This window comes from Lissotriton helveticus, chromosome 11 (genome assembly GCF_964261635.1).
Source record: "Lissotriton helveticus chromosome 11, aLisHel1.1, whole genome shotgun sequence".
NCBI lineage: Eukaryota > Metazoa > Chordata > Amphibia > Caudata > Salamandridae > Lissotriton > Lissotriton helveticus.
In genome coordinates this window covers 1,050,887,452-1,050,899,650 of record NC_136072.1, presented here as the reverse complement: position 1 = coordinate 1,050,899,650, position 12,199 = coordinate 1,050,887,452, and the positions used below count along the sequence as shown (strand labels likewise).

General features: G+C 40.7%; 1 protein-coding gene across 1 annotated transcript in view; it reads right to left on the bottom strand.

Moving 5' to 3' along the window:
- The window catches only part of CFAP251 (cilia and flagella associated protein 251), a 591,575-nt gene that overhangs the window by 297,535 nt on the left and 281,841 nt on the right, over window positions 1-12,199 (bottom strand). The window contains exon 11 of the mRNA XM_078667546.1: window positions 7,774-7,968. Coding sequence (XP_078523672.1) covers window positions 7,774-7,968 — 195 coding nt within the window. The remainder of the gene's footprint in view (window positions 1-7,773; window positions 7,969-12,199) is intronic.

The window sequence follows — 12,199 nt, the reverse complement described above, 5'->3', positions numbered from 1 at the left end:
AAGAATTTTGCACTTTGTGCTTTTGTTTCCTCGCACTGTTTACTGATTCTATGGGTAAGGCATCGATTTTAGTACATAGTCACTGACTGCTTACATATCCTGTTTTTTTTTACTTCCCAATTATGCTTCTATTGAGGGCGAATATCCTGTTGCATGACTCGTTCCATGTAAGACTTTGCTTTATTGTATGTCACTGGATCCTTTTATTCGTACTATAGAATGGAATCCTCTTAAATCCTGATATATCGTGGACAAGTCTGAATATAAATCCTGATGTGTTATACCGATTGGACGGGCACTGAATGGTGCGAAATGTAATCCCACGCCTGCGTATCCTGCTTGACATATCTAACGCCAGTATTTCGATTATTGCCGTTTCACTAGTATATGACACTTGATCCAGTTATTTAATATCATAAAATTAAACCTTTTTTGGATCCTGCTACATCTTGGATGCATGCGCCTACGAATGCTATTCTGAGTATTACCCCACAACTTTGGGTTACGGACGTTGAGACATGTAATAATTGATTGCGATGTTTTCTGTTTGTCTAGCGGCCGGCCATGACGGTTGTGGGCCCATAATTGTCTTTGACTAACTTGCTAATAAAGGTTTTTCAAAAAAAAAAAAAAAAAAAAAAAAAAAAAATGCATAGTGGAACAAAGAAAGCTACAACCACCAGAATGTAAAGTAAAATCTTGGTTAGATGAGCTACTATTGCATGGACCTGATCAGATTAAAAGCTGTGAAGTAACACTTCACTTTAGAAATATTGAGTACAATTCATGAAGACATTTCTAGCCATAAACACTAACTTATGGCTGAAAATGAGTCTACTTATGCCTGTCTGGAATCCACAATAGGAAACGAGGCAGACATGAAAGGTTTTATTGCAACAGATTTCTCTGTCACAAGTGTGTGGAATTCCTCAGTAGTAAATCCCACACAAGGGGCTGTTGGTGGTCAGAAAAAAGCATGGTTAGCTTTGTACGTTTGTAAACACCCACAAGCCAATTCATTTTTAGGCATTCGCAAACGGTAGTCCAACCCTTTCTCAGCACGGAAATCATTGGTGACTGATGAAGTACCTTAGCCTCCTAGAGGGGAAGGAAAATAGATCAACTTCAGAATTTGTTGGGCTGTAGGGGAAGGACTTTTTCAACAGGGAAAATTATCTGAAGTTTTGAAAGAACTACATTGAGTTTCCCAGGAGGAGAAGGACTTCTTACAGGTGGTATACCTTTTAAATGCCTCCCAGGGAGTCTTTAATAACAGGGGACTTGAAGAAACCCTGGAGAACGAGGTTTGTGAAGTACATTATCTGTAAGACATAATCGCACCAAGATGTACCTTTAATGAAGGGAATGGCACATCTTCCTGACACTTTGTTGGATTGATATTTTTATCAATACACCAAATTCCGATTTTTTTCTAATTTGAACATATAGGAGGCTCTAGCAGATGGGCATTTGGTTTCCTTTAAAATGTCCAAACAGTCCCAAGGAATATACAGATGCCCATATTGTATGACTTTAGGAGCCATGCTGTCTAACTTAAGGATGGTAATTTGGGATGTAGAATTTTGCCCTTGAACATGTGAAGGAGATGAATTCTGCACAGAAATGTGGGCGCTCTGAAAGGAGAGGGCTGGCGAACCACTATTGGAGTAGTAAATCTGGCACTATAAGTAGCATACAGCTAGATTCATCAAAGTGAAATCGGCTCGCAAAGGGCCAGATTCTGAGAATCTGGGCCGTTGCGAGCGCAATTTTTGCATTTGGGATTCATCATCCCAAATGCAAAAATCGCAATTATGGAATTCGCAAATTTGCAAGGAATTGCATTTAAGGAATCTCTATTTGAGATTCCTTAAATGCAATTCATGAAACATTTAAAAATTGCGAATTCGCAAATTTGGGCCGCTATTTACCGCAAAGTAAAACCTCGTGGTAAATAGCAAAAATGCACTTAAGTGCATTTTTCTAAGTTGTATGTTACACACACATGTCCCAAGGACATGTGTGTGCGTAACACCAGCATCCAATGTCATTTCAGGGGTGCAACAGGGTGTCCATTGGACACCCCTGCACCCTTGAAATCGCAAAATCAAAATGCGAATCGCTAATAGCCTTTAGGCCCATAGGAATGAATGGGGAGTTATTCCTTATTTGCGATTAGCAATTAGCTAATCGCAAATAAGGAAGCTGTAGGAATCGCAATAAATATTGCGATTCCTACATTGCGATTCCTACATGAATCCCGTTTTGCGAGTCTGTAATAGCGATTCCTTATTATTCGCTATTACAGACTCGCAAAACATGCCGATGATGAATCTGGCTGATAGTTACTCTGAAATAATTCAGTTTGCCAGTTTTAATTAAGTCAGTTGGATGATTATTGATGAGATCAGAAGTTTCGCAGAATTCCATACAGAAACTACTCGAACCAGTCAATAAACACAGCGTATCCCTTCATTCCTGGCTGGTAATACCTAGAGGTGAAGTCTGGACATTTCCTGTTTTCTGCATTTGCGAAAAGATTAAGTAGAGGATATAACTAGGCAGCAAACATTTTGCGTAACGCATCACTGTTTATGGCCCACTGGTGATTTGTTTGGATACTCCTGCTGCGTGAGTAAGCCTCTGTGTTCTGAACACTTGGAAGGTGAAGTACTGATTTGCAGGACTCTGACTGTGAACGATCGCCAAATCGCTTGTGATTTGAGGTACAGCAACTTGGATCTGGTTCCTTCCTCGTGTAGATAGTGCACTGTTGTTGTTTAGAAATGAGAAGCGCATATAATGTACCTTAAAATTACAATACTTATTATGAACTTGCCAATGCCATTATACACGAATATGTTATATGTGGAATTACAAGCCTTAATATACCTGCTTGGTTTTAAGGATTTCTGAGGTGAAGCATCCACTTTATTTGGCTTTGTACATTTGCACATTTCCTGTGTATTAAGTGTAGCCTCATTATGAGGACTGGCAGCAGAAGCGCCAACACAGCATTTGCTTTTGTATCTTTAACTTTATTCCAAGTTCCTCTCATGTTGTTTCTCGTGAGTAGATTCTGCTTCCTGCGCATTAGTTAATTTCAATTAAGTAACACTTGTTCACATTTCCATTGACTTGCATTGTGCACAACATATGTAAAACAGCTACTGAAATGTATGGATTTTAACATAATATGTTCCAAATGGATTTTGAGTGGAAGGTCTGGTCTGTTGAAAGGAATATTGTCACCAATTAGCTTGCTGGCTTATTGCTATTTTTGCATTCAACGCATGTTAAACTTTATGTTTCCCCGAAGTGTTGTGTTTTATTTTACCTTGTGTTAGCCGTTTGAACAAGCTAGGAATTGGTCTTTATTGCTCGAAGAAAAGATGTGCTAGCCAGGTGGACTGCTCTCTAGTCTAGTAAATTGATCCAGAAGTGTGATGAACTCTTGCAGAGTCTCTAGTTAGAAATGGAAAGATTTATTTAGAGAAATAGAAATGATGTGACCCACAATATGCCTTTTGTGATGCTGCGACCATCATTCCTTCTGTTAACACTTATTGAAAATGTCTGCCATCGCAAGGGAGTCGCAAGTGAGTCTGCCAGAAAAGAATTGTAATGAATCCCGTAGGGACCTCTGATAAAGGTCAAGACAAGCTGTTGCAATGGAAGCTTTCTTGGGAGTAGCAAATATGCCAGGAACCAATTTAGTCAAAGCTGTGTCTGGAACAGTTCAGCTGGTGATTTTAACAGCCCAGGAATATGCGGAAGAAAAGGCCTCATTGTAGAAAGATGACAATGTGTTTTAAAAATGACTGAAGTTTATGTTGTACCAATAGGCAAGAAAAAAGCACTAGTGGACCGCACTGAAGGAATTTCCAACAGCAGCACGGAGATCTTCTTGAATGTTAAGAATTGTATTTCAGCTCGCCTTCAGCCATTGTCACCAACATCACTGCCTTCTAGCCACTATGTAACAACCTATCCAACTTCTTCCACAGCAAAGTCGCAAACATCTACAGCAACTTTGCACACAAACCTAAACCTAGAGAACTCGTTGCTAACCTAGCCACCACCAACTAATCAAGACGGCCACCTGACCGAATGGACAACCCTCACCAGAAACAACACAGTGGCAAAACATGCAGACCATCCACTCAGGGGCCCCAACAGACCCATGCCCCCACCACATCTACAACCCAGGTACATCATCAATCAGCACCAGCATGCCCACATCCTCAACACCTCCCTCACGTCTACCACTTTCCCGGATGGAACATGTAGAAATCAACACCCTCCTCAAGAAGCCCAAAGCGGACCTGAATCAACTAAGTAACTTCTGACCCATCTCCCTGCTTTCCTATCCAGCCCAACGAATTGAGTAGGCCATCAACAAGGAACTCACAACCCACCTCAAACTTCACATTTTCTAGATAACACTCAATCAGGATTCAGAAAAAACTACAGCACCGAAACAGCACTCATCGAGGCCACCGATGACATTAGAATCATCCTGGACTGAGGAGAAACAGCGGTTCTCATCCTGCTCAACCTCTCTGCGGCCTACGACACTGTCTCCCATAACACCCTCATCGGAAGACATCAAGAGATTGGCATACAAGGATCAGCTCTCAAATGGATCTGTTCCTTTCTCATGGGAAGAACCCAAAGGGTCAGGCTGCCACCCTTCAAATCTGTGACCAGGAAATTGATATGCAGAGTCCCACAGGAATCGTCTCTCAGCCACACCCTTTTCAACATATACATGACACCGCTCACCAACATTATCCGATTACAAGACATCACCGTTGTCGCCTACTCTGATGACACCCAACTCATCCTCTGCCTGATGGACCAAAACAACCACCGCCAGAACCATCTTCACCAACTGCATGACCATAGTAGCAGACTGGATGTGAACCAACTGGTTGCAGCTCAGCTAAAACAAGACATAAATACTGGTCTTCGGCAACAAGACCTCCCCATGGGACTCCACCTCGTGGCCGTCTAAGCGAGGCCCAACATCCATACCCACAGACCCCACAAGAAATCCAGGGATCATCCTAGACGACAAGCTCAACATGATGGCTTAAGTTAATGCTGTGTGCACCTCCTGCTTCCACATCCTACACATGCTGCGAAAAATAATGAAATGGTTGCCTCAGAGCACCAGACGTACCAACACGCGAGCATTCATCACCAGCTGGCTGGATTACCGCAACACTCTCTATGCCGGATTCTCCAAACAACTCTTACACAGATTCCAGACCATCCAGAACACAGTGGCGGCTTCTCGAGGGAGTGCTGCGGGGTGGTGAGGCGGGGCGGGGGAGGGTCAGGGTGGGAGGTAGTAAGCTCTGGCATACGGCCAAACTGAGTTAAGTAAATAAATAAAACAAATTACATTGCGCACGCTGCATCTCCGATCGGCGATACAGCCCATGCAATGTAATTTGTTTTATTTATTTACTTAACTCCGTTTGGACGAATACCAGAGTTTACTACCCCCCGCCCTGCCCCTCCCCCACCCCACCGCCCACAGCACTCCCTCAAGGAGCTGCCACTGCCAGAACACCACTGCACGACTCATACATTACCTCCCACACCACACCCACATCTTACTGCATCTCGGGAAGCTTCACTGATTCTCATTCGCAATGCGCAGTCAATTCAAACTTTTCATGCACACATACAAAGTCCTGCACAACACAGGACCAGAATACCTGAACAGTCGCTTGCATTTTTATCAACCCACCAGACACCTATGTTCTGCCTCACTCTCACTTGCACACATTCCCCGCATCTACAAAAGCAAAACTGGAGGTTGCTTATTCTCCTACATCACACCCAAACATAGAACAATCTCCCTCAACACATCAAAGCCTCCTCGTCACTTCTAAGTTCCGCAAGAAGCTGAAGACCTGGCTCTTCGTATAAGCACCTTGGGGTCTACAAACCTACATGCCTGCCCAAGCGCCTGGATACCCTCTCGGGTGATTTGTGCGCTATACAAATTAATATAACATAATAATATTACATTTTGCTACCCGTCACAAATTATTGATTACATCAAATGGTGAAACCATAGATTGTGGTGAATCAGTAAGTGTGGGAAAATATCTTCTGTAGAATGAAGAAGGGGTTGTCATGACGAGTGCAAGACAAGCATTACACAATACAATGTTGGTAAGGTGAAGTAGCGAGGTAAATAGTGTATGTAAAATTACTCTGCTCTTACCATTAGATAACTTGCATGCTTGGTATATGTTACATAATATTTACAAAATAGGTTAGAGTTTAGTCCAAGTTGGTTAGTATTTACAGAATAGGTTATGGCAGTCCATGGTACAAAGTGAGACAGTAAGCGGGGGAGTCCATTTGGTTGAATTAATCAAACCGCTATGAAGATTTCAAAGAATTACATCTAATTTTGTAGGTGTTTGGATAGAGATTCCTGCCTAACTGTAGGCCTGGAGATTTTGTGCAGTCAATGATAGTGAGGAGACAGTCCAGGATATTGAGTGCTTTTATCCAAGAATACACTGAAAGGGAACAGTTGGGAGGAGAAATATGTAAAACATCAGTTTTTGATGGGTTCAGACTGAGGTGTGAAGATTTATCCATACTGTATATTATCCAGGATAAGAGGAAGAAATTAATTGTCTTTTGAGGAGGAAACGTTCTGCTACCGCTGAGACTCGTCTGCATTGAAGTGGTAGGATATGTTGAAGTTTATTAGCAAGTTGCCTACAGATTCCATATACAGGCTCAAGGAGGTTGGTGAGACAATCAAGCGTTGGCGCACCCCTTGCAAGAGTGGAAATGGGTTGAAGCAAGAATGTGAAATTTGATGGCTTTGGAACACCATACAAAGTAAGATGAGAACCAACCACATACCATTCCTCCTTACAAAGTAAGATGAGAACCAACTACATACCATTCTATGGATACCCATCCTCTCCTCTAGAATGTTTAGAATAGTGGGATGATTGATGGTGTTGAAAGTCAAAGCGAAATCAAGGAAGATGTTAAGGCATGAGTGCGTTGATAATGTGGAGAATTGCTGCCTCAGTACAGCAACCTGATCTGAAAAAAGACTGACTATTATCAAAGAAATTGTTGTCTGAGATGAACTGTTTTTATTGACGTAACACACAGTTCCCCAGGACCTTCATAGCTACTGGACGCATGGCAGTGGCCAATAAGCAAATGGGGCTGCAGTATACTCCTCCTACTCCTTCCATATTTTGTGTTAGTCTTTTTACTATAACCTCATTGCCTAGAACATAGTAAACAGATGAAGGGGGGATGAGGGGTTGAAAAAGCAAGTAAAATAGTGTGAAGCAGCGGGGGACATAGAATAACAGAGGCATTACAGAAGTGCTCTTCTACGTGCCGCAACACTACCAATAAAAGTGCAAACAGGGCATAGCCGTTCCTAGTTGTACTCATTGTATACGGATATTCCCATCTTAGATGTTTTGGGGATAATTCTCAAAGGAGTGTATAAGAGTATAAAAAAATATTACAGAATCACTACTTTAAGTACATCAAAATGTTATTGTAAATAGCCTCCTGCGTCTTTAAATCAATTGTTTTTATACTTTGCAGCTAATCACTAACTACGATGAATGCTGCTATGCAAATGAGAGCTCTACCTTCCCCTATTTCAAGCTGTGGTGTGCTCAGCTCTAAGAAAGTTGAAGGACACAAGTTACACTTCTGCTGATTGTGACTGCTGTACTCAGTGTTGAATTCAAAACTCACCTGACAGCGAACTGCTGGCCCTTGAGAGTACTATCCGTGGGATATTTGGTTTTCTGACTTGCAGGAGTAGGAAGACTCTTAGAGAAGGAAATGGAATAGACTGGCCCCAGGTTTAAATTACCATACCAGTGTACAATTTCAAGCTGATCATCAAAGAATTTGATTTGACCTTTTTCGTCGCCAGTTACAAAGTACCTAAAGGGAAAAAAACCAAATGGTTACTACAACAAACTGCCTCCCAAATGTACTCGACTTCTTGAAATCCATATTCCTATTTACATGACAATTCAATCTGCAAATCCCTTCTCGGGACCGGGCTCATCTTGACCTTTAAATACATACACCACAATTGTTCTCTTGTTCTCCCTCTTACTGTGTTCATCTCTAACTCAAAGTCTACCAACCATCACTGTTAACGCCAATGTATTACTTTTTGGAAACAGTCATATTGCACAGATACATATATCTTTAATATTCCCTTAAACTTTTTCAATTGAAATGATGTTATGATTACATGCTCCAAAACCCCAAAACACTGAAGTTCAGCAGGTAGGGTGACTCCAAAACACAATCACCCTGTCAAATCACTTCTAATGTCAGAACAAATAACATCATTGATGATTTCAATTCAATGCTTAGGAGAATGTATTATTGTTAGATAACCTTGTAAAGAATATATACACAAGATAGGCAATTAAACTAACTACCAATAGATATCCTATTGGGCATAAATTGTAGCTGGAAGGTTGAGGTACCACTGTCAACATACAGATGTCTTTACAATGGATAATTATAGAAGCAGAAACTTAAAAAAAGCAATTATTTGCCATTTAGATAATCTCAATGAAGTGAATGGTGATGGGATATGAAATGCTACAATTTACGCCCTTTATTGTGTCGTCTGTGTATCTATATAGCAAAGGATAGTGCAATAACAATAACTAGCAATGCATATTCTAATGGACATTAATTGTAGGTGGAAGACTACAGTTCTGTTTTCAACATTCAGAAGTCCTGTGAACGCATACATATAATAACAAAGCTGTATTTCCACTCTCAGCAAACATGCTAATGACCAAGGGTCCGATTCAAAAGGTAAACTGAGACGAAAGTCTAACTTTACAACTTTTGATATTCACTAAGGGCATTTACGTGAAGTTAGATTTTTCTTTCAGTTTATCTTTGTGAATCGGCCTTCAAAAGTCTACAATTTTAAAGATTTTATCAGTGATTTTATTGCTGATTTCAAGGGTGATATGAAACCCTAACTAAAAAAGGTAAACACATTTTTTTATTTTTCCCTAGTGAGGTTCATAAACAAGGAGAGGGGTTTTGTAAGCTATGAAATGATCAAGAAGAATAAATTGTGACTTAGACAGATTCAATTTTACTTTCAATTTTCTAATATGTCAGACGTCAATAAATGTTAACATTTTTCTCCTTAGTTGGATCAAAAACTATATCTGCCCACATTTGGTGTAAAGTGTTCAATTGCCTGTTGCAGTGCCCTCAGTTAAAATTATTTTGAGAATCTCATAACGGACTCCCGTTCGACCAATCTTCATGAAATTTTAAAGCATCAATCTTGATATATACATCTTTTTTTTTTACAAAAGTTTCATGCATGTTCATTAAGCGTGTCAAAGCTATTATATTAGTATTAAAAACACTTCTCCTATGGTTTAACTTGCTTAATCATAACTACAGAGTCACTATCTATGACTCAGAAATATCTGTATTTGTCAATCTATCAAATGATACTGACTGAATTACGGTGGCTAATCTGGATTCAGACACAGGATCCCTCAATGAGAGCCCAGAAATCTCTTACCATTCCCCTCCATTCTCTCAAGCCAAATTTCACTCAAAAGGCCATCTCATCCTTAACCAGATCAATTTAATCTCCTGGAATGTGACTGGGATTAGAGCTAAATTACAGAGCCCAGATTAGATTTTGTTTATAGAGGATTTTAATCTCCAGTGCTTTTAGCAGACCTGGGCAGTAGTCCCCTTCCATCTACAAAGCTATTTAACTTACAACTCACATTCTATTCCTTCCAAAGCGGAGAGCGCTAAGGGTGGATTAGCCATGTTAATATCTGTCAGTTATCTGGGGAAAGAGTAACCGATCAGGTCAGTTTCCCCTACTACCAGCTATATTAGCTGAAACCCATGGGCGGCCTAACATTATTGTTTAGCAATTGCAGTGTGGATGTGGTCATAGAGCTGGAGGGAAAGTTGGTGACCCTCCCTACAATAGAAGAACAGGTATTATGGTATATTTTGGAGAGGAGACTTCAATGACCCCATATGTCGTTTGCCAGCCAAACTGGTGTGTGGGTTGGTCAACTGTCCGGGGGGAGGCTCTGTCTCATTTTGTTCATGTCCGTTCTGGGTTAAGCGTCTGTGAGGAGAGTAGTGCTCTCTGCCTTTCAGCCTGATTGGTCAATCTCTGGGCAATAAAAGAAAGTGAATCAACTGTAAGTGGTCTATGGTTGTTTTCAGTGTTATTGAAGGGCTTTATTGAGCGATGCTTTTGAGGGCTCCCAGTCTGATGACGTGGCATCTTCAAGCATGTGAGTCTATAAAAGATCCAATCCTGGCAAAACTGCTGTTAAGGTAAGAAATGTTTGTGTACCTGTCGTCCTGGTTCTGCATCATAGAAATCTTTATTGAAGTCTATAAATAAAGATCCCACAATGAACAACTAACATTTTCTTCCTTTGATCAAAAAGCACTTCCAAAATACCGCCCCAACACCTAGTTTATTTTAGTTCTCAAAAATTATGGAAGAGGGAGTTTTCTCCCAATTTGAACCTTTCCTGGAGTGGCTTTAGGCTTCATCATGGCACCAAGAAAATATTTGCATCACTGCTTCAGAATCTGCTAGAATCTAAGGACAAAGGCAAATTATCGGTGCTTGTTGTGGATTTTTTCAGTAGTGTTTAATGCACTAGACTTTAACATTCCGCAAATCTGCTGTTTCAGAAGTAATTATCAAGTGGTTTAGGTCCTTCATGATAGGAATTACAGAAGTTAAGCTTGGTTAATTCATGTCTTGCAAAGCAGCTGTGAAATGTTGGGTGCCTCAAGCTCCACTGTTGTCACCACTCTTGTTAAGCTATTTATTGGGCTTCTCTTCCATAATCAGGGCCAACAGGCTAAGGGTACAGTTATACACAGTCTCTACCAGTGGGCAATAGCCTTCATAATGATTTTTTCTGACCAAGAGCACACTTTGAAGATATAACACGAAGAAGGAATTTAATTGGGTTAATGCTGAGTGGGGCTAAGACAGTAGAACTGCTCATGCGACCAGGTTAGAAACTTTGAAACTTAAGTAAACTTCCTAGGCCGCCTGAACTTCTTGGCTTGTCAACCACATCAGCAAACACAGCACAAAACCTTAGAGTTAAATAGGACTCCAATCTTAACTTTAAACCCCACCTAAAATCTGTGCTTCTCTACGTTAGACAACTAAATCAAATCCTGCCCAAAGATGGTGAAGAATGTGGTAAAGGTGTATCTATCTTATGAACCCTACACTCGAACATTTTAATGTAGCATAAGGAAGTCTAACCAAGTGGCAGACTGGACAGCTCCAGTTATTTCCACAATACAATACAGCAGCAGAGAAAACTCTGAAACCAATAAAAATGGAAATCACCAGAGGCTAGCCTCTTTTCATTAGCTTTTAGCATCCAAACGAATTACATTATAAATGGCATGCTAATATTATAGGAATAGCCCTTGTATTTGCAAGAAAACATGTCACAGCCCAGGCGATTGGTCAGGTAAGGTAATAAAATATTTTTGAGGGTTCCAAGAACGAGCCATCCGGGGCTTCCAATTTGGTAGTCATTTCCAAAAGATAGTAAATAACTAGTAGCTTTGTTTAGCTTTAGGTAACCAATTAACCTCTCCTACTTAACACATAGAGACAACTGAGTTTGTTGAGCAACTGCACCTACAATGGGTAATGGGAAAGCACTGAAAGTCCTGCAAGATATGTGCCGCTCAATGAACTTGTTTGATAACTTGAATCCTTGAGACTTTAGCCATGGATTTACTTGAGTCTAAATTATTTTCCACAGCTCCCTAACAGGTAAGTTAGCAAATTAAGGCCTGTTCTTGATGTTACTAGAAGATACATCTTGATGAGATAAACAGTGCTTTTCCAGTTTGGGAACAGATAATTTTCTACCATAATTGTACCATGCACCACAATCTTGTTGGACCGATTTATGGCCAATGGACACGAGTGTCATCTCAACCAAAGCATCATACAGATTCACAGGCATGGACTATGTGGACACTACCCAGTCCCACCTACATGGCTGATGGGTGGGGATCCTGCCCTCCATATAGATCGCAGTAAAGCATAGTTATCCACCCTTCAACACTCTCTAGGCAGTTAGTGTCTCTA